This window comes from Caretta caretta, chromosome 6, assembly GCF_965140235.1.
Source record: "Caretta caretta isolate rCarCar2 chromosome 6, rCarCar1.hap1, whole genome shotgun sequence".
Classification (NCBI taxonomy): domain Eukaryota; kingdom Metazoa; phylum Chordata; order Testudines; family Cheloniidae; genus Caretta; species Caretta caretta.
The window spans coordinates 2,715,097-2,742,857 of NC_134211.1; the positions used below are offsets into that span (position 1 = coordinate 2,715,097).

The following is a 27,761-nucleotide window of genomic DNA, read 5'->3' on the forward strand; positions in this document are numbered from 1 at the left end:
CCCTTGGTCCAACGATCCTAAAGTTGGACCATGAATCCTATCCCATTCCCCCATGAGACACAGCGCAGTTCAGAGCAATCTGAGTAAACGCGAGGATTTTAGAGCCCTTTGAAGAGTGGCCCTTCAAACAGAAAGCTGTTCTCCAACTTAACCACAGCAGAGGTGGCACTGCATTAGTAGCATATGTTGGGGACTGAGCAGCACTGAGATCTGGGGTGTTGTTAGGCTGGAAGGGGTTAATTTCTGCCGTCAGCTGGTTCTTTGATCTACAATTTCAGAGCCGGTTGAAGTTAATGGCTTTGCTGGCCAGAAGCTAGGGGATCTCTGTGTGTCTCCCATTTCTCCCTTCTGGATTTTGCAATTTGACCCAAGATCAGTAGGGTTCTGCCAACCGATATCTAGAACATTCCCCGAAATGTAGGAATTGATCGGGTGGGGTGTTCAAAAGATATCGCGTTACCTCCTAACCGCCAGACAGATGTGATGGGGAGTGTCGAACCTCACATTGCTCAGCTAACAACGTTACCTCCTCCTGGAGACAGATGCCCTGGTTCTCCACACACCCAGAGCTGAATGTGCCGAGGAAACCTTTCTTAACACTCTTCACCATTCTAGCTTGGTCCCTTCGCCCCCAGCCAATGACCCACCCAATGCAACTCAACAGAGAGCCATCAGCTATCAGGAGAAGTGAACTGGATGCCACAGCCCAGATCCACCAACCCAATTGCTCACCGCCATTTGCCAATTTCCCTGTCCCCGTGTGTGGCTGGAAGATCTGGATTCCAGTGGGAGGTGGTTCATGGACCACCAGGGAGCAATGTGGAAGGGTCTCTAGATTTGTCCCAGAAGGCACCTGGGAAATGTTATAGACCACCCACCTACCATCAGGGAAATGACCCTGCCATATTGCTACCTCTCGGCGGGAAGAAGCCCAGGGTAGAGATATACTATAAGCATGGATGGTCGCACCCCCTGTAGCAAAGGTTGCCTGATATGTTCCATTATGATGCCCTGTTTTCCGTTGAGGACTGGAATGTGAAGTGAAAAAGAAGCTGGGAGGGGGGAGATGGGTACTGGTACAGGGACATTTTAGAAGGGATGGGTCAGAAGGGGTCAAGCTGGAGGGCGGGGATGGACAGATGAGTCTATGACATGACCAATAGAGGACTCTCCCCTCAGAATCAGGGACAGAACTCAGAAGTCCTGAGTTTTACCTGTCCTCTGCTGTCAGCAAATATCTATGAAACCCACCGGCAAAGTACCTTCCTCACTCACCTATGGTGGCCAGTCCCCATGGAGGATGACAACCTACTACTGCTATCAGTTACTTGGTTAGCTTAACTGGCAAGGTGTGTGCGGGGCATCTAAAGGTTCAAGGATCTATGGAGGTGTCAGTATGATGTGACACGATGGAACTGTTTTGTTTTTCAGTTTATTTTTTTTAAGCCTAGGCAATTACACACAAAGAACTACATTAAAGGAACATTCAGGTGGCAGAAGCAAGCCCTGGGAAGTAACAAAATGCCAGGATTAAGACTGACGGCGCCTTGTTATGGAATTAAAGACTGTATCATAATGCAGAGCACCTGCCTCTATTCTATGTTAAAGGCCTCTCGGATGCTGTCCAGAGCCTGCTCCTTGGTTATTTTCTTCCACTCTGGGGGGAGATCGGCACGCTCCACATTGTACTCTCTGGCAAACTCTCGATTGAACTTTCTGAATATGAACTTCCAATAATCAGAGGCGCTGATGCTGGGGTCCGGTTGGATGCGCCAGGTGGGGTAGAATTGGCGATAATCTTTGTAGGGATGCCATTTAAATGCCGTGTTCAGGTTTTTAAAAGATTTACTAGAAACTACATCAGAGGAGCACAAAGAATACACAAGCCTGTCAGTTGTCACATAACTGTAGCCCCCCAGCCCTTGAGGCCGATGCACTGATGCAAAATGCTCCTTGTGGTCGCTGCCTCCTGCTTCACAGGGGACTTTACAGAATGGACACTGCTTCCCACAGCCGAACACGCGCTGGAAGATCTCATCCTGAGGCTTGAACTGGAGCTGTGTGAAGACCATCTCCCCACTCAGCTTTTCCCACTCCAAGAGGATGCCTTCTTCCACCTGGGGGAGGAAGGTCTGGATGTCGGCTGAGAACTGCCCAACACTGGCTGTGTTCTTGAAGAGGATCACCTCCAAACTGTCCTTGGAGATGACTAGCTCCTTGTACATCGCTTGGCAAAATTGCTCCAAGAACTCAGAGATGGTGGGGGCATCTTGGCACTCAGAGCTCTCCAGAGCGTCCTGGATTTTCTTCATGATTGTGGCTAGAACTGCTCTCTCCAGCTCCCGCAAATTCCCAGTCTCTCTGTAGTGGCTGATCAGGCATGTCTGGATCCAGGCCTTTACAAACTCTTCATAGTTTCTGACGTATTTCACATAGTTATCGAAGTCCATCTCCTCCAGCAGTTTCTTGTGCACAGTAAACTGGAAGAAGCTCTGGCTGCTGTATTTGATGGACTCTCCACTGCTTAGAAAGTCATCCACTATCTCAATCCCGAGTCTCTTTCTCATATATTCCCATAAAGCAGGTGTCAAACACTGGTTGATGAAATCAAAAGCTCTCTTCTGGCAGGCATCCTTCTCATAGTAAACGTCTCTGAAGGTGGAGAAATACTGAGGTCTCAGCTCCTCCAGGCGACGCTGAGGGTCGTTCTTCTTGAGAAAGTCTTCGTGCATCTTCTGGAAAGCGCTGGCTGCCTCCCCCAGGATGTGAAGTTTTAAATCAACTTCGAAGGAAGCACTGGTGCACATCTTCCTAGCGATGTGCTGGGAATGGCTAGGCAGCAGTTCTGCGGAAAAGGACCTAGGGGTGACAGTGGATGAGAAGCTGGATATGAGTCAGTAGTGTGCCCTTGTTGCCAAGAAGGCCAATGGCATTTTGGGATGTATAAGTAGGGGCATAGCGAGCAGATCGAGGGACGTGATCGTCCCCCTCTATTCGACATTGGTGAGGCCTCATCTGGAGTACTGTGTCCAGTTTTGGGCCCCACACTACAAGAAGGATGTGGATAAATTGGAAAGAGTCCAGCGAAGGGCAACAAAAATGATTAGGGGTCTGGAACACATGAGTTATGAGGAGAGGCTGAGGGAACTGGGATTGTTTAGTCTGCGGAAGAGAAGAATGAGGGGGGATTTGATAGCTGCTTTCAACTACCTGAGAGGTGGTTCCAGAGAGGATGGTTCTAGACTATTCTCAGTGGTGGAAGAGGACAGGACAAGGAGTAATGGTCTCAAGTTGCAGTGGGGGAGGTTTAGGTTGGATATTAGGAAAAACTTTTTCACTAGGAGGGTGGTGAAACACTGGAATGCGTTACCTAGGGAGGTGGTAGAATCTCCTTCCTTAGAAGTTTTTAAGGTCAGGCTTGACAAAGCCCTGGCTGGGATGATTTAATTGGGGATGGGTCCTGCTTTTGAGCAGGGGGTTGGACTAGATGACCTCCTGAGGTCCCTTCCAACCCTGATATTCTATGATTCTATGAAAGGAGGCTCTTGAGTCCGCTTGCAAGGGGTTGGAAGAGTATTGTAAAGGCATGAAGCCAAAACCAGAGAAAAAGGCAGCATATGGACAGCTGCCAGTCATTTTTCAAGTTTGTTGTTATTCCAGGAAATTAAACTGGAGGATTGTCAATTGGAGCTAGGGGTGGTGAAAGATAATTTGGCATTAGAAGGCTTGGAGTCTGAAGCAGAGTTAACAGACCACCTTAAGAGAGAGGAGCTGGGACTTGGTCACAAGGGAGTGGAGAAAAAAAGGGTTTCAAAGTGAAAAACGGAGGAGAGTGAGCGGGTTAACATCTCGAATGAACGCATTAACACAAGGAGTTGCCCAGAAACAGATAACTGCAGCCGAGAATGGCAATCCTGTCATCCATTTGACATACAAACCAAAGCAACAGACAGAGGGGGAACAAATTCAGGGTTTGCAAGAACCGGTAAGAACCCTCACTTTCTTCCCAGACCCTGGATAAAAACGAGGGGTAAGTCTTCCCAGCTGTTTTAACCCAGGGAACCCCATTCTTCATTCAGAGCTAACTATATCCTCGTCTTCTCCGCCTCCTCAGTTTGCAAAACTTGCTGCTGTTCGCCTGTACTTTAAAATGACTTTGCAGGGTTAATCGGTTTGTAGCGGGGTGCACACCCGCTCGGGCCCTGTCAAGGTTTCGTCCCCACTCTGATCTCTAGGGTACAGATGTGGGGACCTGCATGAAAGCCCCCTGAAGCTTATTCTTACCAGCTTAGGTTAAAAACTTCCTCAAGGTACAAACTTTGCCTTGTCCTTGAACCATCTGCGGCCACCACCAGGCATGTTAACAAAGAACAGGGAAAGACCCCACCTGGAGACAGGAGTTGCAGGGGCAGCCACGGGTAGGCAGAGGCCGCTGGTCCAAACCCAACCTTGCCTGTGATGGGTGGCTCACACTGCAGTCTGCCCCAGGGCACGGGGGCTAGCTGGTGACTAGCAGGAGCCTACGACTGAGGCGAGGTGGGGATAGTGGGTGGGGGGTTCCCCTGGGAGGGGAGACCCAGAACTGTGGGGTACTGACAGGAGCCAGCACCCAGTGAAAGGGGCACCGGGGTCCTGGGAGGGACAGAGGAGCCAGCAGCAAGGCGAGACACTGGCCTGAAGAGGGCGCTCTGGAGGCTGGAACACTAATTCCCCGAGACGACCAGGAAGAGGTGCCGCCGGTGAGTCATTGTCCGGTTACACGGTTGCTTCCCACCCCTCTCACACTTTTTGTTTTTCTGAAGTTTTAATGGAGGAGACCTATGTGAATACTTTGGATACCTATGTGAAAGGTTTATTTTGTTGTTGGTTTTTTTTGTTGGTTTGTTTTTTCGGACAAAGCACGACAGAGGTCTGCTGCTTTCCACTGAAATTTTAAAGCAAAAGATCCATGGATGACCATGGAGACGTATATTTTTCTGCCTTTTTGAACAATCCCAAGGTAAAGAAAGCACAGACTAAGGCAGCTGTAAACAAAAATAAAAAGACAGTGTACCTCTGAACAACGGCAAGGGTCCAAGAGAAGAAGCGATGTTAAAAACACTGGACCCGTAAGGTGGCTCTGAGTAATAACACTGTAACTTTAATAAGGGTACACAAAACCTCTGTAAGCACAAATAAACAGTTACGCTTTATGTAAATATAATATAACTCTATGTAATATAATGGTATAGCATACAACAAGTGGAAGTTAAACTATAGAACAGTGTTTCTCAAACTGGGATCCGCAGACTCCTGGAGGTCCACGAGGGTACTCCAGGGGATCTGCAAGCCCTGCTGATCAACTCCTCCCCCTCCCTCCCAGTGCCCCCAGCACGCTGGGGAACAGCTGTTCAGCGGCATGCAGGAGGCGCTGGAAGGGAGGAGGAGGAGCGGGGACGGGGCAAGCTCGGGGGAGGGGGTGGAAAGAGGAGGGGCAGGGGTGGGGCCTTGGGGGAAGGGGTGGAATGGGGCAGGGCATGGGGCTGAGCAGGGGGTTTGGGGCTCCGTGAAAATGTTTAAATCAAAATGGGGCGTCCTCGGGTTGCTAAAGTTTGAGACCCACTGCTATAGAAGGAATGTGCATTTCCTTATGAAATTTGGAGTGTTTACCACAGGCGGGATCCAGTGGTTTTCAGTTTGGGATTTGGCCAACGCTTTCTTTGCGATCCCTTTACATCGGGACAGCCATTATACATTTGCTTCTACCTTCCAGGGGAAGCAGGTGTCTTTTGCCAAGATCCCAAATGGGCTGGACCAACGTCCCTATTATTTGCCCTGCCCCTTTAGTTAAGAGGTGGGATGGAATGCCTCTAAGAGACAGCGTGATTCCTTACGTGAATGATACCCTGGTTTGCACGGATACCCGGGAAGAGAATTTGAAAGGACTGGATAGGATGTTACCCAGTTTCCTGGATCTTTTGTTTACAGCGCCTGAAAAAAAAAAAAAAAAAGAAAAAGCCCAGTTGTGCACCCAACAAGTGAATTAACTTGGAGTAATTTTGGAACAGGAGGGCATTCCCCTGATCAACAGACAGTGGAGCTGATTCTCAGACTTTCCGCTCCCACGGATGTCACGGCTCTTCGATATTTTCTGGAAATGGTTAATTTCTCCTGAGATTTCATGGAGGGATTTTCGCGATCCCTGCTGCCTGAATTGTGAAAGGAGGGAGCAGACTGGGACAGCCCTTTGTGCTGCAGATGGCAACCACAGAAAGGGGGAGGGAAGCTCTGCTGAGTCAGAGCTATGGAACCGGGCTCTGCCCTGTGGCTGCTGTCTCCAAAGCTTGAGGTGAAGTAAAGAGGGGATTCACCCTCTGTGAAAAAGAGGTTTTGGCTCTAGTTTGGGCTTTGCAGCATAGGCGCCGACTCCGTGGGTGCTCTGGGACTGGAGCACCCATGGAGAAAACTTGGTGGGTGCTCTGCACCCACCGGCATCTCCCCGTCCCCCCCAGCTAACCTCCGCCTCTCCCGGCAAGGGTGCTGCTTTCCCCCCCTCCCTCCCAGCGCTTGCGCTGTAAAACAGCTGTTTCGCGTGGCGGGGAGGAGGGGGAACACAGCGTGATGGGGGAAGAGGCGGGGCCGGGGCGGGGATTTGGGGAAGGGTCCAAGAGGGGCAGGGAGGGGGTGGAGTTGGGACGGGGACCTTGGGCAAGGGGTTGGGATGGGGATGGGGCAGGGGCGGGGCCAGGGAAGGGTGGGGCTCGAGCACCCACCGGCGCCAGGCAAAGTTGGCACCTATGCTTTGCAGCACTGGGAATACTTGGTGGGATTGCCCCCTGTGTTACTGGAAACTGCCCGCTCCCCAGTGAAATAGGTATCCATTGGCAAGATCAGGGCTGATGAATTTGCTGAGTCCCAAGTAGATGCTCAAAGCACAGTTAAAGATGAAAGCGCCCCCTCCTGGGGAAAAAGGGGGAGGGGGAAGAGGGTCTTATGCCCAAATAGGTCTAAGTACAAGTAATACGTTGAGTTAAATGTTTAAATTATATTTAAATGTATGGATCCCGCTATATAGGGAGGGGAGAAGTTTTGTTTTGGTTTGTGTTTTAGAGTCTCAATTGTGTGGATGCTGGAAGACCTTGGAGACAAGGCAGCCCTGGGTGCTGCTTTGGCTGGCATTTGGATCGCAGGCCTACTCCTCTGATGGTGTGAATCCGCAACCTTTTGTGCCCGCTTCGTGGGGAAAACTTCCTGTGGACGGCAGAGGTGTGCAAAGTAAATAACGATGTTGACCCTGGTAATCAGCCCATGCCTCCTGTCAGTGTTTAACGTCACTGGGACAAAAGTGACCCCACCCATGACCCACCTCGAGATGCCACAACCAAGGGCCATCAGCTGGTGGAAGAAGAAGGAAAAAAACAACAACGACGATACAGGACTTTGGGACTGCAAATTGGTGAGAAACGCTAGTTTCAATTTCAGTTCTTTTCCCACCCTTTGTGTTCATTTATGGACTGACGTCCCCAGCCGGACAGCATCGGGGGGAAGAGTCAAGTCACTTGAGGCTGAAATAATTCCTATTAACCCAAACCCTGGGGCAGGAAAGTCTAGGGGAGGCAGTACTACAGACAGCGACAGCAGAAGGGGAACGGGAGGTTCTTTTGCCGTGGACTTTGGAGGTCCCGGGTCCTCAAGGAATTTACAATAGGGATATTTTAGGAGTTTTTAATAGCATAAAAGAGGGGGTAAGCTTGCACCCTGCTGGTTTGTATTTGAAACCTGGTTTCCATCGGTGGTTTAAATGGTGACCACGCCGGTGGTTTTTGGAAATGTGGGAAAGCACAGGAAGATAAAAATACCATGCAAAGGAGACAAATACAAATTAGGGGACCGTCGCTAAGGGCTGGCCCGACCCAAGGAATGACTACCTGGAGGGAGGCCTCCTTTTAGGAAAATAGGATTCAGGAAGGAAATAAATTCTTAAGTAAAATAGGCTAGTAGGCTACGAAGACAGAATGTCCAAGGCGACTAATATAAGAGGGAGAACATTTAAGGAACTATTTACTATGAATCAAATGAAAAGAGACTTCTCCTCCCTCCCATTACACAATCAGCTGGCAGTATCTGGGATTCCCATCCTCCCCTGTTTCCTCTGAAGCATCAGGGATCAGCCACCCCTGGAGACAGGACACCGATGGGGTGGCCTGTGCCCCGAGCCGCTCCGGAGAATCCTTGTTCTGCTGGTGGGTCTGGCTCACGTCCTCAGGGTCACCAGATTGGGACTGGGAAGGAATCTCCCCTGGGTCAGAAGGGCAGGGACCTTGTGGGGGCTTGCTGCAGTGTGCGGGTGCAGATGGCCTGCACGGTTATCTGGGGGTGTCTCACCTACTCCATTGCCTGCCATTGCAGGGGCCAAGGGCTTTGGGGGAGCACCGTCCCTCCTGCTCTCACCCATGGCATGCCACAGTTTGGTCTCCTATGTGCTGAAATAGTCTAACCCAAGTGAGAGGGTGACCACCAGGGGCTGGGGGAGGGATTCTCTAGTCTGCGCTATGCAGGAGGGCAGACGAGCTGATCTAAGGGGCCCTTCTGGCCTTCGACTCTGTGCAGCTCATTCCTGCCTCAGTTACAAGGGGAGCCTGACCGCAGGGCTGAGGGGGGCCAGGAGCAAATTTTCCCCAGCCCTAATTTGGCTTCTTTACTGCTGCATCCTCAAGCATCTGTGTGGGGCAGAGCTGGGTGGGGCGGGGAGGGCAGCGGGTAGGGAGGGTTGTGTGTGACCACTGCCCCCAGTAGCTGCAATCGTGCGTGTGTGTGTGTCCATCCCCACTGCTGCCTAGTGACTCTGTGTACGTGTGTGTGTCCCATTTGCACACTGGTGATTCTGTGCGTGTCCCCCCTGCCACCTAGTCACTGTATATGTGTGTGTCCGTCCGTCCATCCCCACTGCCCCTTAGTGACTGTGTGTGTCTCCCTGCTGCCCCCTAGTGGCTGGGATTTTGTGTGTCCTTGTCCCTCCATTGCCCCCTAGTGGCTGGGATAGAGAGTGTGTGTGTCATGCATCCGATGCAGTGAGCTGTAGCTTACGAAAGCTTATGCTCTAATAAATGTGTTCGTCTCTAAGGTGCCACAAGTCCTCCTGTTCTTTTTATGGATACAGACTAACACGGCTGCTCCTCTGAAACCTGTAATACAAGGGTTACTCGAGCAGTGATAAATCAAACTCTATATAGTAATAGCGAAGAGGACAAAATGACTTTATGCCAAGAAGAAATGGTCTTGCGGTAAATGCACTGGTCGAGGCCTCAAGACTCCTGTGTTCTAGCCCTGGCTCTGAGAGGAAAGTGGGGTCTAGTAGGATCGGGGGTAGCACTGGGAATCAGGATCACCCTTCATTGGTAACAGAGAGAAGCTTTCGAAGCAGAGTCTGTGTGAGCTCCAAAGCTTGGCTCTGTCACCAGCAGAAGTTGACCCAATAAAAGACATTCCCTCCCCCACCTTGTCTCTCTCCTATCCTGGGCCCAACCGGACTCCAATGACACTGCAAAGAGACGGAGATGGGACCACCACGGTGCTTTGACATCAACCGAATAAACCAGCCTCCATGTTACACACGTTTCCTACAGAAGCCTGCGGATTTGGTAGTAACCAACTGAGATCTGCTTGGATCTGTGTTAAATTTTCTTTGATAGCATCTCGCTTAACAGAGTGGAGAGAGACCTTTGGTTTTCTACTTAGGATAACTGGACAATCACACTGATGGTCCATTCCCGCCCTTGGCTAGCTGATACTTGTAAGTTGTTTTTGTTTAAAGTCTCCATTTTGTAATATTTTATTTAAATTGGAACAATTGTCTTTTTTATCTTTGAAAGACAAAGGAGGGTTTTGGTTCAGGTTTGTTTTTCTTTAGGTCAGACTGGGCTGGCCTTTCAGATTTAAGGAAATACATTTCAAAGAAAAAGCAGGGGCTGGTTTTTTTTAAAAAACATAACTATGTGGGAGATGGCTTATGGGGTGAAGGGGTGGGAAACTATAGGGCTGGATCCTGATCTCAGTGACCCTGGTGTAAATCTGGAGTGACCCGATTTCAAGGCACTAGAAGCAGGCCATTGAATTCAATGATGGAGGGTTTTTAGTGAAAATTTACTATCCAAAATTGTTTTTGGAGGTGTGTGAACTGTCTGGGGGAGGGGACATGAGGCCTTTCCCCTCCAGTGGGTGTTGGCTCCAATCTGGCCCCAGGGCAGGGGGCTGGCTGGCTCAGGAGGGGAAGGGAATGGGACATTACCCTTTCCCTTGTCGAGGGCGCTGGCTCCTTGTAGTTAGAATCTCTCTTCCCCCCTGTCCTCCACATCCAAGACTTCCAGCATTTCCAGCCCATTGACAGGGGAGCTATCCTACCCCCAATGCTTTGCAGCCAGCCTACAGTGTGAGTAGTTTGGTCAACGTCCTGGGGCCCTGCATGTCAAAGCGATGACCACCTAGAACAAGGCCAGAGGAGATCCTTTGCTCCCATGTAGGGCTATTTGACCTGGTGCTGAGGATGTGGGGTGTGTGTGTGTGAGGCTGGGAGTCAGGACTCCTGGGTTCTAGCCCTAGCTCTGGGAGGAGAGTGGGGGCTAGTGGTTAGAGCAGAGGGGGCTGGGAGCCAGGACTCCTGGGTTCTATCTCTGGCTCTTCCACAGATACCTGGTGTGATCAGACAGGGCCCTGCATCTCTCTGCGCCTCAGTTTCCCCATGTATAAAATGGAGGTGATAGCACCTGGCCTGTTTAGACCGTGAGCTGGTTGGGGCAGGGACTGGTTTCCTGATGCACCTGTGCAGCACCAGGCATAACTGGCACCCTGATCACCTCTCCCCTCTGAGTCACCCCCTCCCCTCAGTCAATTACCCTTAGGCAGAGCCCATCCCAGTGCTGAAGACACGCACAGTCCTGGCCATCGGTGTGGGATCTTTTCACCCCATGGGGAGCCCGCCTGAGTTGACCCCAGGCTGCCCCCCTTTACAGAGTCCCAGCACCTCAAGGTGTGAGGCTGGGCATGTTGGGGGGCGGAGATCCAGGACCCAGCTACCCTGCCTCGCCATCGGGGTTGTGCCCCTGTGACAACAGTAGGGGGGAGCAGTCAGCTGGGGCTGGGATCTCAACTAGGGGACACCTGCTCCCGGGCATCTGTTGGCCAAGCCCAGCGTACCCCCAGGGGCCCCGTGCATCCCGCCACTCCCCCTCTCTGGGTGCCCCTCTCCCATTCTCTAGTTCGGCGTTGTCAACCTTTTCCTTGCTGAGGCCCCCCCAACATGCGATAAAAACTCCATGGCCCTGGTTTTCTGCATATAAGAGCCGGGGCCGGCGTTAGGGGGTAGCAAGCAGGGCAACTGCCCCAGGCCCCACGCCACAGTGGGCAACGAGAAGCTCAGTTTCTCAGGCTTCTGCTTCAGCCCCAGGTGACGGGACTCAGGATTTCAGCCTCCTGTGGCGGGGCTTCGTCTTTCTGCCCTGGGCCCCAGCGAGTCTGATGCTGGTCCTGTTTGGTGGCCCCCCCCGAAACCTGCTCACGGCCCCCCAGGGGTCCCCTGACCCCTGGTTGAGAACCACTGGTCTAGCTGAGGGACTCACTGCAACCACAAACCCCTCCCCCATGCCAGGGGCTCTGCATTCCCCCCATTTCTCCTCTCCACCCATGCCAGGACCTCTCTTTGCACCCCCATTCCACCCCCCCATACCAGGGGCTCAGGGTGCCCCCCATTCCTCCCCCCACATTCTATTTCTTTCTCTCTGGAAGATCAGTCATTCAGGTGTCAACATTTTCAGGGTATCTGGGGCAGGAGCAGAGCCCTGGCTTCAGGAAAATAACCACCCAAAACCAAATATCAATGGTGCAATCTCTCAACATGACAAAACTCTGTGTTTGGAGAGGGTTGTATCTCAAGATCGCCTTGGTCAAATGGCCTCACACTTGGACCATTAATCCCACCCCATTCCCCCATGAGGCACAGCAAATTTCAAAGCAAACCGAGTAAACGTGAGGATTTTAGAGCCCTTTGAAGAGTGGCCCTTCAAACAGAAAGCTGTTCTCCAACTTAACCATAGCAGAGCCGCACTGCACTGGAATATTTGGGGGACTGAGTGGCGCTGAGATGGGCGGTGGAGTGTTGTTAGGCTGGAAGGGGTTAATTTCTGCCACCAACTGGTTCTTTGATCTACAGACAATTCTAGAGCTGGTTGAAGTTGATGGCTCTGCTGACCAGAAGCCAGGGACTCTGTATCTCCCATTTCTCCCTTCCGGGTTTTCCATTTTTTCCTAAAACCAGTAGGATTCTCCCCCTCAATGCCTGGAACATTCCTGGAAATTTAGGAATTGATCGGATGGGGCGTTCAAAAGATATCACGTTACCTCCCAACATCCAGCCAGCCAGACCTGAAGGTAAGTTTAGAGTCTCATTGCATTCAGCCAAAAATGTTACCTCCTATCAGAGACAGATGACCTGGTCCACCGTGCACCCAGAGCTGGATACACCGGAGAAACCTTTCTTGATACCCGCCACCATTCCAGCTTGGTTGTTTGACCACCAGCCAATGACCCAATGACCCAGTTCAATAAGGATAAGTGCAGAGTCCTGCACTTAGGACGGAAGAACCCAATGCACAGCTACAGACTAGGGACCGAATGGCTAGGCAGCAGTTCTGCGGAAAAGGACCTAGGGGTGACAGTGGACGAGAAGCTGGATATGAGTCAGCAGTGTGCCCTTGTTGCCAAGAAGGCCAATGGCATTTTGGGATGTATAAGTAGGGGCATAGCGAGCAGATCGAGGGACGTGATCGTTCCCCTCTATTCGACATTGGTGAGGCCTCATCTGGAGTACTGTGTCCAGTTTTGGGCCCCACACTACAAGAAGGATGTGGATAAATTGGAGAGAGTCCAGCGAAGGGCAACAAAAATGATTAGGGGACTGGAACACATGAGTTATGAGGAGAGGCTGAGGGAGCTGGGATTGTTTAGCCTGCAGAAGAGAAGAATGAGGGGGGATTTGATAGCTGCTTTCAACTACCTGAAAGGGGGTTCCAAAGAGGATGGCTCTAGACTGTTCTCAATGGTATCAGATGACAGAACGAGGAGTAATGGTCTCAAGTTGCAGTGGGGGAGGTTTAGGTTGGATATTAGGAAAAACTTTTTCACTAAGAGGGTGGTGAAACACTGGAATGCGTTACCTAGGGAGATGGTAGAATCTCCTTCCTTAGAGGTTTTTAAGGTCAGGCTTGACAAAGCCCTGGCTGGGATGATTTAACTGGGAATTGGTCCTGCTTTGAGCAGGGGGTTGGACTAGATGACCTTCTGGGGTCCCTTCCAACCCTGATATTCTATGATTCTATGACCCACCCAACGCAACTCAACAGAGAGTCATCCGCCATAAGGAGGGGCAAACTGGACGCCGCACCTGGATCCACCAACCCAACAGCTCAGGGCCTTGGGGCCACTTGCCCATTTCCCTGTCCGCATGCACAAGCTAAAGGATCTGGATTTCAGAGGGAAGTGGCTCATGGCTCAGCAGGGGGCAAAGTGTGTGTGGGATTCTTTAGATTTGTCCCACAAGGCACCTGGGATATATAATAAATGACCCACCTACCCTCGGGGAAATGACCCTGCTGTATTTCTACCTCTCGGGGCAAAGAAGCCAAGGACAGAATACAGTACAGCAGAACCCCTTTTATCTGATGTAAGTGAGACTGGGGCCAGATTGGGTAATCAGAAATACAGAGAAACCGGAGAATGGGAAAGTGCAATGCTGCATCACCATCTAGTGGCCACAGGAGAGATCGCCCCCTTCTGGACCTGTGCACACTGGTTCTCCGGTTAACATGGAGAGCCGGATAATGGAGGGTCGGATAAACAGGGTTCTGCTGTATAGGCAGGGCTGCTAGCACCCCCTGTAGTTAAGGTTGCCTGACACTTCCCATTATAAAGCCCTAATTTCAGCTGGGGACTTGGAGATGTAGCAAAAGAGGAGCTGGTAGTGGGGAGACTGGGACTGATGCGGGGACATGGTGGAAGGGACGGGTCAAAAGGGGTCAAGATGCGGGGGAATGGACAGATCGGTCTATGACAGGACCGCTGGAGCACACTCCCCTCAGAACCAAGGACAGAACCAAGGAGTCCTGAGTCTCATCATTCCTCTCCTTCAGCAAATATCTACGAAATCCACTGGCAAAATGTGTCCCTCACTCCCCTCTGCTGGCCGGTCCCCAGGGAGGATGACAACTTACTACTGCTATCAGTTACTTGGTGAGCTTAACCGGTGGAGGTGTGTGCACGGGATCTAAATGTTCAAGCCCTGCTGAGGAGCTATGGAGGTGTCATTATGATGCCACACAATGGAATTGCTTTGTTTTTCCACTTATTTTTTTTTAAACCTAGGCAATTACATACAAAGAACTACATTAAAGGAGCCTTCAGGTGGCAAATTCAAGCCCTGGGAAGTAGCAAAATGCCAGGATTAAGACTGACGGGGCCCTGTTGTGAAGTTAAAGACTGTATCATAATGCAGAGAGCCTGCCTCTATTCCATGTTAAAGGCCTCTCGGATGCTCTGCAGAGCCTGCTTCTCGGTTATTTTCTTCCACTCTGTGGGGAGATCGGCAGGATCCGCTTTGTACTCTTTGGCAAACTGGTGATTGAACTTTCTGAATATGAACTTCCAATAATCGGAGGCGCTGATGCTGGGGTCTGGTTGAATGCGCCAGGTGGGGTAAAATTGGCGATAATCTTTGTAGGGATGCCATTGGAAGGCTGTGTGCAGATTTCGAAATAACATTGAAGAAACCACGTCAGAGGAGCATAAAGAATATATAAGTCTCTTGCTTGTCTCATCCCTGTATCTCCCCAGCCCTTGAGGCCGATGCACTGATGCAAAATGCTCCTTGTGGTCACTGCCTCCTGCTTCACAGGGAACGTTACAGAACGGACACTGCTTCCCACAGCCAAACACGCGCTTGAAGATCTCATCCTGGGGCTTGAACTGGAGCTGTGTGAAGACCATTTCCCCGCTCAGCTCTTCCCACTCTGAGAGGGTACCTTCTTCCACCTGGGGAAGGAAGGTCTGGATGTCCGCTGAGAACTGCCCGACACTGGCTGTGTTCTTGAAGAGGATCACCTCCAAACTGTCCTTGGAGATGACCAGCTCCTTGCACATCGCTTGGCAAAAATGGTCCAAGAACTCAGAGACGGTGGGGGCGTCTTGGCACTCAGAGCTCTCCAGAGTTTCCTGGATTTTCTTCATTATTGTGGCTAGAACCACTTTCTCCAGCTCCTTCAAGCCCCCCATCTCTCTGTAGCGCTCAAACAGGCGTGTCTGGATCCAAGATTTGACAAACACTTCATAGTTATTGATGTATTTCACGTAGTTATTGAAGTCCATCTCCTCCAGAAGCTTCTTCTGCACGGAGAACTGGAAGAAGCTCCGGCTGCCGTACTCGATGGATTCTCCACTGCTGAGAAAGTTGTCCACTATCTCAATCCCGAGTCTCTTTTTCATATACTCCCACAGGGCGGGTCTCAGACACCGGTCACAGAAATCAAAAGCTCTCTTCTGGCAGGCATCCTTCTCATAGTAAACGTCTCTGAAGGTGGAGAAATACTGAGGTCTCAGCTCCTCCAGGCGACGCTGAGGGTCGTTCTTCTTGAGAAAGTCTTCGTGCATCTTCTGGAAAGCGCTGGCCGCCTCGCCCAGGATGTGAAGTTTTAAATCAACTTCGAAGGAAGCACTGGTGCACATCTTCCCAGCGATCTTCTCCTGAAGCCTCTCGTTGATCATCCACAGCAATTCCGTGCAGTAGGTCTGGTCGTAATCCCCTTGGGAGTGGACCTTCTGCCCAACGTACCTCCTACACTCCTCCATCAGGGACTTTGTGAACTCTTCCAATTCACGCCAACATTGCTGAGTTATAAACTCCACAGGCACTCTGTACCAAGCCAAGTCCAGATACTCCTTCTTCATGCAGAAGGGTTTGCTTTGATAGGTCAACAAGCTCTGGGCTTTATGGAGCATCTGCTTGACCAAACTCCCTCTGTTCTCCAGGTCCTTGCAGAGCTGGTAGCGGATGTCTTTATGAATTTGGCGTAGGGGTAAGCTCTCCAGTGGCAGCTCTGCTAAGGTTTCCTTCCACATCTTGGCAAACTCTCTTTGCAGTTCCTTGGGCGTTAGCTCCTTGTCCCTCTCCCTGCAGTCCCGCAAGAGCCCATCCACCTTCCCTTCAATGGTTTTCATGTACCTGGCCTGCAGATGGTCTATCTTGCTCCGACCTTTCTGGATACGAATGGCCTCTTCAGATTTACAGAGCAGATAGCTCTCCAGTTCGTGCCGGAGAAATGTCACACTCCGGAGAAAATCTTCCCTGTATTTCTCTACCAAATGAAGGTTCCCAGTTCCACTCTCAAAGTAGCTCTGTAAACTCTGCTGCATCTTCTGCTCCCCATTGTGGAGCATCTGGTGAACTTCCAGCCTTAGTTTCTCAAAGGTGTCGGGACCCAGATCGTCTGGGGATTGGTTCTGGATGGTGGTTTCGGCTTTGGACATCCAGAGGTGCATCTCCTTGCGGAAATCCCACTCCCACTCCGCGTACATCACAGACAGCTGGGTATAGGCCTCAGCCACCAGGCTGTTTCTGAAGCTGAAGATGAAGTTCTCGTGTTTCACGGCGTTCCAGAGGCTCCTCACCCACTCAATGAACTGAGGAATGTCCTTGGGGGCTCTGTGAGGTGATCGATTCCTCATGAATTCAAACAGGTATTTCTTCAGCTCACACACGCTCTCGCTGTATCCCATATTCACTGGTGCCATAGGAGGGACTCCATGCCACAGCCCAGGGATGTACCAACTGTGCTTCTCTGGATCATAGTCCATGATGTCAGAAAATTTCATCTCCCTGCTTTGCTTTTCCATCCTCGCTGCAGCTTTGGTCATTTCATCCAGCTGCTCCAGGAGGTGTTTCCTGTCCCTCATGTTTTGTTCATGCGCAGACACGTCACTGACATTCTGATGCACAAACTGGCAGTTGGGTTTGTGTCCAATTTCCTCCATTCTGAGAAATGCATGGACCACAATTTGCAGAACATCCTTCATTTCGGTGGCGTTCTCCATGGCCATGTTAACAATGGTTATGTCACTCAGTCCAATCACCAATGTGGCCAGCTCATTGTCATGTTCATAACTGTCCTCCAGCTTGGCCAGTTCCGGGGCTTTCAGGCCTTCTGTGTCTATCACCAGGATGAAGTCACAGCCCAGCTCCTGCCGAAAGTTCTCTGCCACTTTAATGAGGGACATGAAGGCTCCTCGGGTACATCGGCCACTGCTCACTGCAAACTGCAGGCCGAACATGGTGTTGAGGAGGGTGGATTTCCCAGTGCTCTGCACTCCCAGCACTGTTAGAACCAGCATTCTGGACCTTCCCCCCAGCTTGGCATGGAGCTCAGCCAGAACATCTGTCACCCACTGCAGTGGGATGTTGGAGGCATCTCCATCGATCAGCTCCATGGGAAACCCTTCCAGCATCAGGTCAGCTGCTATGCCTGGGAGACAGATGAATTGCCTTTGGATGTTCCCCATGTTCCCGTCTTTCACCATTGAGCATTCGGCCTCGTAAAATTGCCCCAACTCACGCATGAAATGCTCCACCCCTAAGGAGCTGGCAGAGATTAGTTCGTCCAGTTCTGCCAGCTGTTTTGCATCATCCCCTAGAGCACGACATTTCTCTTTATACTCAGCCCGGAGCCTAGAGAGGTTCCCCCTGGCGATGTGATCCAGGTGGAACTTCATCCATTTCAGGAAGTGATGTTTCTCAGCTGGACTCAACTGTCCTATCCCGCTAATAAATTTAACCATCCCGCTAGTGAGGTCACACTGGTTCTGCTGCCTGCGTAGCTCCAACCACCTTTCTCTCAGCTGGGATCTATAGTCTTCCGGAGGGACGTCCCGTTGGCCTTTCATCCGGCACAGCTCTTTCTCCACTTTAGCCAAGTTCCTCCACAGATCCCCTTGGAGCCTCAGCATTTCCCTCTTGTACTTTGCCACGTCCTGTATTTCTGCGGTGATTTCTTGAACGTGCTCCAAGGCGGTCCAACATTCTCCATCATCTTCATCCACCTGGATCCCGAGCTCCCGCGCTGTCACAGCCATGTCACGGATGCTCGCGCTCTTGGGAGAGGAGCTCATGACACCCCGTAGGGTGGATCGTAGCTTTTTCACCAGTTCTGCGCTATTGTTGCTCTTCTGTTTCACCAGAAGTTGTGATTTGTTCATATTCAGTTGCGGGGCTAATTTATTGAGGAGTCCCAGTGTTTCCTTGGCTTTCCCAGCCTGACTGTTAAGGATGAAGTAGTATTTAGTGGCTGATCCCTGCAGAGATGATAACAGCGTGTATTCTCTCTCACTGATGCTCTCCGTTAATATGAACACTGCTGAGGAGACCTCTGTTAAAAAGCTGAACTGCAGCCAGTGCGACTCAATGTCTCCCCGCAGGTTTGCAACCGCGATGGGTTCTGGGAAAAGATCCAGATTCTCCCTCCCAGCAGGGAAATACCAGGAAATCTCGACTAGCCCATCTGCGATTTCCCGGGGGATGTTCCCAGACTCCATGTCCCGATGGATGAAGAAATCCTGGTGCTGCTGGGAGGGGCTGAGAACCTCATTGAGGAGTTTAGACTTGGAGAAGCTGCAGCTCCCCATCCGCACAAAGGAAATGGTTGGCATTTTGGTGAGCACCAGGCTCTCCTCTCTGAACCCTCTGCTCTCTGCCAGGGAGTGGGGCCTCCACTTCCTCACAATGTCCCTCATGGCCCACAGCAGTAGGGTGCACTTGGGGGTGTCAACGGCAGGTAGCAGCAGAGGGAGGGCAAACTGGCACATGGACATTTTGGAGAGGATCTCCTGCTGTAGGAAACTGTCTGAGCAAAGCAGAACGGCACAGAGAACATCGAGGGGGTGCAGAGAAGCCCTAGAGTCGTCTTCCCTCACAGAAAACACATCCCCACTCACCCCACCCTCCTCATCCTCACTTGTGTCCTCATCAGATGTCCCCTGCCCAAGGCTTGTGCTTCTGGCTGTCCCGTTCAAAGCCATGAGCTTTCTCAGGAAGTGCCAAGGCAAGTCTCCCAGGATGGAAAGAGTCCAGTCCTTCAGGCTCTCCGGGCTGATTTCCAGGAGATCACTCAGCCGCAGTTTCCCATTTCTGAACTTCTTGAGCCTCAGCTTTGACAAGACGGTTTTCAGGGCTCCTCTTCTCCCTGCAAATGGAAACGAAGGCATCACCACCTGGGATGGCATCACAGCTCAGGGCCAGCTGCACCTGGGCCTCCTCTTGATCTCTCTGTTTCCAAAATTTAGGCCTGAAGCCTTCACCTCCCCGGCTCGTTTCATCTGAAGGGGACTAACCCAGCTAAACGTTCAAACCCGTCTGTCTCCACTAACGCTTAGGGAGGCTTTACTTTATCTAGACTCCCTCGCTCCTGAGGCTGGGTGTCCCACACTGAGGCGTAGATGGTGTGACCTAGGCCAAACTCCTGCCCCCAGGACTATCTGTCACTGCAGATCCAGAGGCAGAGGCATGGTTGGGAGGCCAGCCGGGGATTAGAGCCAGGGGTTCAGAGGCAGGCAGGGCGTAAGGCTAGAATGGAGCAGCTAAGGGGTGGAGAAAGGGCTGGCCAGGGAGCCGGTCTGGCACAGCTGTGAATGATTGAGTAGCCGTCGTGCTGCTGTGGCTACCTGGGTTAAATAGGGACTTGTGGGCCCTTCTGTCCTGTCAGGGACCACAGTCACTCAGCCTCGTCTACACTACAGCGGTAAGTCGACCTAAGTTACTCTACTCCAGTTTACCGATTTACCGGTAAGTGTAGACACAGTCTCAGTGCGGGTTTATTGGGCCCAGCCGAGCTCGCTGGGTTACTAGGCAACCATGCCCGGAGCTGGCTGGGTTCCTGACACTGCGGGCCGTCTGCGTTTCCATCGGCTCAGAAACAATTTATTTTTCCCCAGAATTTTCTTCTATGGAGGATTTGGGAATTTGGAGGAGGAAAAGCCCAAAATTTCAAAATCTCAGAAACCAACACAAAAGGGACTTTCCATTCTCCACACAGCTCTACATGTAGTATTTGTAAAACAATCCTGGCATCTTCCACGTGCTTCACAGATGGACAATACGCAGGGGACGGTCAGGAGCTCGGGCACGGCTAGTGTACAGAGATAGAGACGCTGGACGGAAGAACCACAGGAGTGTGGGGGGCCCTTACTGACTTCGTCATTGGCCAACTCAGGGCAGAGGGATTTGGGTTGGGAGAAGGACTTGGGGGGGGATGTTCTCAGGACTCTACCTCCATGAACTTTGTTGGGAGAGGTCTCGGGAGCCTCATCTCCGCTCCTGTCCACTGATGCAGAATGTCCTGGTGTCTCAGCTCCGCACCTCTCCACTGACATGGCAACTCCTGGTGTCTCGGCTCTGCTCTCCGACATGGAGACATCTGAGTCTGGAGTCGCTCCATCTAAGGATCCAGAAGAGAAGCCTGCTCAGAGGTCCTAGACCAGTGTTTCTCAACTTTTGCAGGCTACTGGACCCCTTTCAAGAGTCTGATTTGTCTTGCATACCACAGGTTTCACCTCACTTAAAAATACAAAGAAATGTCACAGCACACCTCCAGGCAGCAGAGCTGAAGCATGTAACTTCGCTTTGTGGGGCTCCTATAGCATGGGTCCCCAGGCAATTGCCTTGCTTGACACCCCCCTAAATGCCGGCCCTGCACTTGTGATCTCCCTAAACCCGTCCCAGGACCCTCCTGGGGGCTGCAACGTCCAAGTTGAGAAACACTGAGCTACAGCAATTGGGTATCCCCTGGAAGACCTCTGTGTACCCCACAGGGGTATGCGTCCTTCTGGTTGAGAACCACTGCCCTGGACCTTCCCAGTGCCCCTGTGTTCTAAAAGGGCTTCTAAATTTAACAACTGGCCAAAAGTGGCACCTTACGCGCCGACTCCATGGGTGCTCTGGGGCTGGAGCACCCACGGGGAGGGCCGCTCCCCCTGCTCCCCCCCCCCCCAGCTACGCTCCCCCGCCCCTAGGAGCCAGAGGGACCTGCTGGATGCTTCCTGGGAGCTGACCCAGGTAAGTACCACCGGGACTCCCCACCTCGCCCCCTGGCAGGTCCCTCTGGCTCTTAGGGGCGGGGTGGGCACCCACCACAGTGGCCCACGGGACCCTCCTGCCTGGTTCTGGGGGCAGTCAGGGGACAAGGGAGGAGGGTGGATGGGGCAGGGATCTGGGAGGGGGGCGTCAAGGAACACAGGGGGGTAGGAGTCCCCGGGGTAGGGGTGGGCCACGACCCCCTCGTGGGGTGAGGAGGGAGCTGGTTGTTAAGATTTTGGCAGCTCATCGCTGGGTGTATGAAGTGCTGCCTGAGGGAGCTGATGGAAAAGAAGATCCAAGGTTTGGCGATGCAGGTGGAGACTTTGTTTGAGTTTCGAAGGGGATTTGAGCAGATGATGGAGGGAAGGTTGAAGGGAAAAGTCAAGACCGGCAGATGGAAGCTGGACGGGAGAACTGTGAGGGGAGGCTGCTAGATGAGGAAAGTGGCCAATGGAAGCATGTGACTACCAGAACCAGGCAGAGGAAAAGACGGGCTAGTGAAGGAGAAAGAGAGCTCAGGAACAGGTTTCCCTGAATTGGAAGATGAAGAAGGGGCCCAGCAGGCAGCAACAGACGGTGGGAGAACAAGCAAGAAGAAAAGAACTTGCGAGTCCTACATGACGAGGGGAAGAGTCAATGGAGATAGTCAGAGTTTGGAGCCCAAGAGGACAGCGGATGACACACAAAATATTGCAAGAGAGAACAAGAGACACGAGGACTTGCAGCCAGAAAGAACAGATGGGGAAGGCTGGAGAATCACATAACCAACAGGAAGAGGCAGGTCGCCGTGACTGGTGAATCCATTCTAAGAACAGACAGGCCTGTCACCTGAGCTGATCCTGAGAGCAGAGGGCTGTCCTGTCTGCCAGGAGTTAAGATACAAGATGTGGACCTGAGGCCAAAGAGTATCCTAATGGAAGCAGGAAAGAATCCACTGATTGTCCTTCAAGTGGGAACAAATGATACTGCTAGATTTTCACTGGAATGCATCAAGGATGACTCTGCCAGGCTGGGGAAGACGCGTAAAGAAATGGAGGCTCAGGTAATTTTCAGTGGGATTCTACCTGTCCCCTGAAGGTGAGACACGATTATGCTGAGCAACAGATGGCTCAAGCAGCGGTGCTATCAGGAGGGCTTTGGGCGGTTTGCCCACGGGGAGGCATTCATGGACAGAGGGCTGCTCTCCTGGGATGGACTCCACCTGAGTAGGGAGGGAAATAGACTTCCGGGGTGGAGTTTGCCACAACTGATTAAAAGATTTACACTAGGAACTCAGGGGAGACGCTCACATAATCTCCATGCTGGATTCTAATCCTGATTAGGAGGGAAAAAATCAAGAAAGAGGAATACAGCAACAGAGAAAGGAACAGCAGTGGGTTGGAGAATGGACATGAAGAGGAAAGACAGTGCCGATACCAATGACACTGCTAGCCAGGTCGGAGACACTGGCAGCAGAATGACTGTACCCAATCGAGTGAGGAAGCTGGGCAAAGCCACGCAGAAACAACTAAGATGGCTGTACACCAGTGCAAGGAGTCTGGGTAACACAATGGAGGATCTAGAACTACAGATGCAAGAAGTGAAACCAGATATTATCAGGATAACAGAAACATGGTGGATTAGTAATCATGCCTGGAGTGCGGGTATTGAAGCCTTTGTGCTGTGCAGAAAAGGCGGAAATAAAGGTAAAGGTGGTGGAGTAGCCCTGTATGCTAATGATGAGGAAGACTGAAGAAATTAGACGTGATGGAACGACAGAGTCTATTTCAGCTAAAATCACTTTGAGGAGCAAAACTCCCAGAAACTGCCCCGGGACAGGGATTGGGGTCTGCTACAGACCCCGAGGATCCGATCTGGATAGGGATAGAGACCTCTTTAATGTTTTTAATATTTAATTTCCCAGATATAGATTGGAGGACGAGTGCTACTAATAATAGCAGGGCCTAGATTTTCCTGGATGTGACAGCTGATAGATTTCTTCACCAGATAGTCACGGAAGCTACAAGAGGGAATGCCACTTTAGGTTTAGTTTTGGTGACTTCAGAGAAGAACTGGTCGTAAGGGACAACCTTGGTTTGAATGATCATGAGCTAATTCAGTTTCAACCTAAATGGAAGGATAAACAAAAACAGATTTGCAATTTGGGTCCTTGATTTCAAAAGCACTCCCTTTAAAAAATTAAGGGAATTAATTAGGGGAGTGGACTGGCCAAAGAACTTAAGGATCTGAACATGGAGGTTTGGAATTACTTTAAGTCAAACTTACAAAATTATCTGGAGCCTGCATCCAAAGCAAGGAGAAAAAATTCATAGAGAAGGGTTGCAGACCAAGCTACAGACCAAGCTTCTCAAACAGGTGATGAAGAGAAAACAGAAAGCCAACAAGGAATGGAAGATGGGACGGATCAGCAAGGAAAGCTGCCTCTTGGAGGTCAGAAAGCACAGAAATAAAGCGAGAACTGCCACAAGTAGATTTGGACCTTTGAAAGGAAATTAGAGCCAACAATAAGAAGGTTCTAGCCATATAAATAAAATGAAAAGAAGGAAAGAAGTGGGACTGATAAGAACTAAGGATGGGGTGGAGATTAAAGATAATCTAAAATAAACCCCACAACTAAACGAATACTTTGTCTCTATTTTTAATAAGGGTAATGAGGTGTTTAGGGGTATTGAGAGGGTGGCTAATTGGAATGAGGAAATGGAAATCGAAATGACCACGTCCGAGATGGAAGTCAAACTTAAGCAGTTTAATGGGACTAAATGGGGGGGTGGGGGTGGATAATCTCCATCCAAGAATATTAAAGGAACTGGCACCTGAAATTGCAAGGATTTTTAATGAATCTCTAAATGTGGGGGTCACACCCTATGATTGGAGGATTGCTAATGTAGTACCAATTGTTAAGAAAGGGAAAAAAAGTGATCCAGGAAACTACAGGCTTCTTAGTTCATCCTCAACTGTATGCAAGGTCTTGGAACAAATTCTGAAAGAGAGACTAGTTAAGGACATAGAGACGAACGGTAATTGGGATGAAATACAACCTGGTTTCACAAAAGGCAGATGGTGCAGACCAACCTGATGGCTTTCTCTGTGATGACTGTTTTTTGTTTTTTTTTTTTTTTAGACAAAGGAAATGCAGTCGAGCTTATCTACCTGGATTTCAGTCTCACATTTGTTACATTTCCATGTGGGAAATTATTCGTTAAATTGAAGAAGTTGGGGATTAATATGAAAATTGAGAGGTGGATCAGGAACTGGTTAAAGGGGAGACTACAACGGGTCATAGGGAAAGATGAACTGTCGGGCTGGAGGGAGGTTACCTCAGGGATCGGTCTCGGGACCAATCTTATATAAGATTTTTATCAATGATCTTGGCACAAAAGGTGGGCGTGTGCTAATCAAATTTGCAGGTCACACAAAAGTTGGGAGGTATTGCCCATAAGGAAGAGGAGTGAAATTCTGCAACAGTCTTCCAAGGGGAGCATTGGGGGCAAAAAACCTAACTGGCTTCAAGACTGAAAGCTTGCTAAGTTTATGGAGGGGATGGTATGATGGGACTGCCTACAATGGCATGTAGCCCAAATGTAGCAAATATCCCCAATGGCCAGAGATGGGGCCCTAGATGGGAAGGGCTCTGAGTGACTACAGAGAATTCTTACCCAGGTGTCTGGCTGGTGGGTCTCACCCCATGCTCAAGGTCTAACTGATCACCGTATTTGTGGTCAGGAAGAAATTTCCCCCCAGGTCAGATTGGCAGAGACCCTACCTTCAAATTTCCCTTTTATTGCAGCAGTCTTTTCTTCTTCTCCACAGCTGGGGATATTTCCAGATCCTAAAAAGCAATGCAAGTGTAAGTCATTTAGGCTCACATCAATGGAAGTTAGGAGCCTATAGATCTGGGCCATAGACTTTGTCTAGCCTAGGGTTTCAAGAGGTGGCCTTTAATTCTTGCTCCATCTCATGAACCCCTTTGAGAACGCCAGAAGACCTGGAGCCCTACCTTAGCCCCTGCTAAAATAATAGAGGAGGAACCGAGCTTGTAGCTGGAGCTGCTGAAATTGAGCTCAAGGTACTAAGCTGTGTGAGGTGGGGTTCGTGGTTGAGTTAACCTGCTAATCCACGTAGCTCCATGGAGCCAGAAGCACCTCCTCGCCTCCCCCAAGATGTCCACGAGCAATTGTTTCCTTACACGCACAAGCACCTTCTGTTCTTGCAAGGGGTCCAAACACACAGGAACTAGACCCTTCCTGCATCTGAAATCGAGCACAGCTTTCCCTCTATCCCTCTCCATCCAGCCCCGAGGAGAACCCACCTGGGATCCTGTGTCCAGTGCAGGACAGCCATAAATACTTCTTAAGCATTGCCCTATAGGGCGAGTCAAGAGACCCGTCCTGTACCTTCGAAATCTGCTCTCTCTGAGGACACAGCAGCTGCATCTTTCTCGGAGAATCTGTCACCTCCTGGACTCTCTGGATCATTCTTTGAGGGTAAAGCAGTTTCTGGGTTTTGTGGTCCGTTCTTCATGGCGGATGTGGCAAAATTTGGTATCACCAGTCCCTTCCCTGAGGACGGCTCAGCTTCCGGCTTCTCAGGTTCTTCCGGCTTCTCTGGATCATTCTTCTCTGAGCACATGGCATCTTCTGGGTTCGGTGGATCAATGTCCCCTGAGGATGGGCAACCGTCTGGATACCCTAGATCATTCACCTCATGCAGTTCAGCACTTTCTGGATTCTCCAGCTCATTCTTCCGTGTGGCTACAGCAGCTTCTAGATTTTCTTGTCCGGTCTTCTCGGAGGATGTGCCACCTTCTGGATTCTCTGCATCCTTTGTCTGAGTTACGTACCCTACAAAGGGAAAACAAATCGATGCCACCTCAGCACCTTACAGATTTCTTCACAATTCCGGTCAGTTCCTTGGGTGAGAGAGAAAGGAGGGAGCGTTTCTGGGGCCCATTCAGCCCTCAGCTGTTCTCCTGAGGCTGCTGGCTGCTGCCCTGCATTTTAGTTAGCTCAGCAGTGAGGGAAGAGGTTAAAAACAGAGAGAGAAATCCTGTGGTCTACGGCAAAAGGGTGTTACATGGGAGCGGTGGTGGTGGTGACAAGGTTTTTTAGGGGAGCGGGGGATCAGGTTTGGGGCTAAATCCTCAGGTTTCAAGGAATGTTACAGACATGCTGAGGTCGGTCTGTTTGGAAAGCCCCACTGAGTGCCAGGGATAGAACCCAGGAGTCCTGACTTCCAGGCCCCCCCTGCTCTAAGCATTAGTCCAACCCGTCACCAATACACAGCTACGTCGCAATATCTCCTGGCTACATTTTATGTCTCTTCTACACAATCCCACTAAAAACTGAAATGACTCAGAAAGCCCCAACTCACGGCGTGCCGGGGGCTGTAAATCTGATGGAAACTCTGGGAAGAGGCTCTGCAGACACTCCAGGAACTGCTCACAGCCGCTCTCCCCCTTCTTCTGGATCTTTATCAGCAGCCTTCGGATCCTCTCCCTGGGCTCCGAGAGCTTCTCCAAGGCCTCATACTCCTCCTCGGTGACTATCCCCAGCGAGGCCACTTCGTCCAAGACGGGGTCGGGGCTTGTTAGAAGGAGGGCGATGAGTCGCTCCCGTCCCCGGCGGATCGTCTCAAAGGCCATTGGGCCCACGTCCCTGCAGCTGGGCAAAGGATTTGGAGAGAAACAACTTCAGATTGTGTTTGTAACTCCCGAAAAAACACACCCAACTCATCCACTGCAGCACCGCGCCCCCTAGCCCCGCACTGGGGCCAGCCCTGACTCCCGGAGGAGAGCGCCCCCTGCCCCACACCCTGCAGCACAGCGCCCCCTAGCGCCAGCCCTGACTGCCAGGGGAGGGTGCCCTCTATTGAGCCCACACCCCCCTCCCTGCGGCACATGCCCCCTAGCTCTGCACTGGGGCCAGCCCTGACTCCCAGGGGGGAGAGCACCCCCTACTAACCCCCCACTCCCTGCAGCGCCGCACTGGGGTGCCCCTGTCCATAGCGAAACATGGGGGACAGGGTGAAGAGGGCCCCATGCAGGAGCAGGCTGGTTTGGGACTTTTCCAAGATGCTCCCTGGGCGCTCCTCCTCCTCCCCCCACCCCAGGACCCCACCTCCCTGACCCCGATCTAGCCCCAGAGCCCCGCACCCCAGCGGGCACTGCTGGCGGGAGCTCACAGCCCGGGGGAAGGAACGGCCCGGTCTCTGCAGCAACCGACCGCCGCACCCGCCCGGCGAACTCTCTTTGTCTAGACAGCGCCAAGGAAACGAAAGTGAAACCGGAACCGGGCGCGGGCCGTGGCCGCTGATTTGTCCGGCTCCTCCGGCCACTGCCAGCCCCCTGAGCTGAGCCCTCCCCTCCACCCCCCCCTCCAGCAGGGTGGGGGGTCCCCTCTCTGGTGAGGTTTAACCCTGCAGTGGGATTGGGATCCTGTGGGTCCCGCAGGACCTGCTGCCATATTAGCAGGAGCAGGTGAAGGCAGTGTATTGTGTTGATCAGGTGGAGGAAAAAACCCCCAGATTGTGGGAATTTTCTGGGAGATACTAAATCTTAGTTTTACCAGAAGTAGCCCATCTCTTCTCGTGCTAGTGTATTTATACCTGCCTACTGTGATTT

At 51.3% G+C, this 27,761-nt stretch overlaps 1 protein-coding gene and 1 long non-coding RNA gene across 3 annotated transcripts; one reads left to right on the top strand and one right to left on the bottom strand.

The window, feature by feature from the left end:
- Positions 1-6,747: 6,747 nt before the first annotated feature.
- LOC125638109 (uncharacterized) lies at positions 6,748-9,809 on the top strand. The gene is made up of 2 exons (XR_007357152.2): positions 6,748-7,435; positions 9,104-9,809. It is a non-coding gene; the product is annotated as an uncharacterized LOC125638109 (long non-coding RNA).
- Positions 9,810-14,354: 4,545 nt separating this feature from the next.
- Positions 14,355-27,412, bottom strand: LOC125638091 (interferon-induced very large GTPase 1). 2 transcript variants are annotated; one of them, XM_048853384.2, is made up of 6 exons: positions 27,323-27,412; positions 26,513-26,802; positions 25,537-25,983; positions 24,906-24,971; positions 20,337-20,504; positions 14,355-19,253 (listed from the first exon to the last, which is right to left on the bottom strand). In XM_048853384.2, the coding sequence occupies exons 2-6, from the start codon at positions 26,781-26,783 to the stop codon at positions 14,533-14,535; spliced, it is 5,673 nt and encodes a 1,890-aa protein (XP_048709341.2). In that variant the 5' UTR covers positions 26,784-26,802; positions 27,323-27,412; the 3' UTR covers positions 14,355-14,532. The 2 variants fall into 2 exon arrangements, with proteins under 2 accessions (XP_048709341.2, XP_048709340.2); XM_048853383.2 differs by having other exon boundaries at positions 27,294-27,404.
- Positions 27,413-27,761: the final 349 nt, after the last annotated feature.

Coding starts and splice junctions, on each gene's coding strand:
- LOC125638091 (XM_048853384.2), bottom strand. CDS start 26,783: ATGGCCTTTGAGACGATCCGCCGGGGACGGGAGCGACTCATCGCCCTC. Junction 25,984..26,512: donor TTTACAGCCCCCGGCACGCC/GTGAGTTGGGGC, acceptor TTCCCTTTGTAG/GGTACGTAACTCAGACAAAG. Junction 19,254..20,336: donor TCCCAACAAAGTTCATGGAG/GTAGAGTCCTGA, acceptor TTCCATTTGCAG/GGAGAAGAGGAGCCCTGAAA.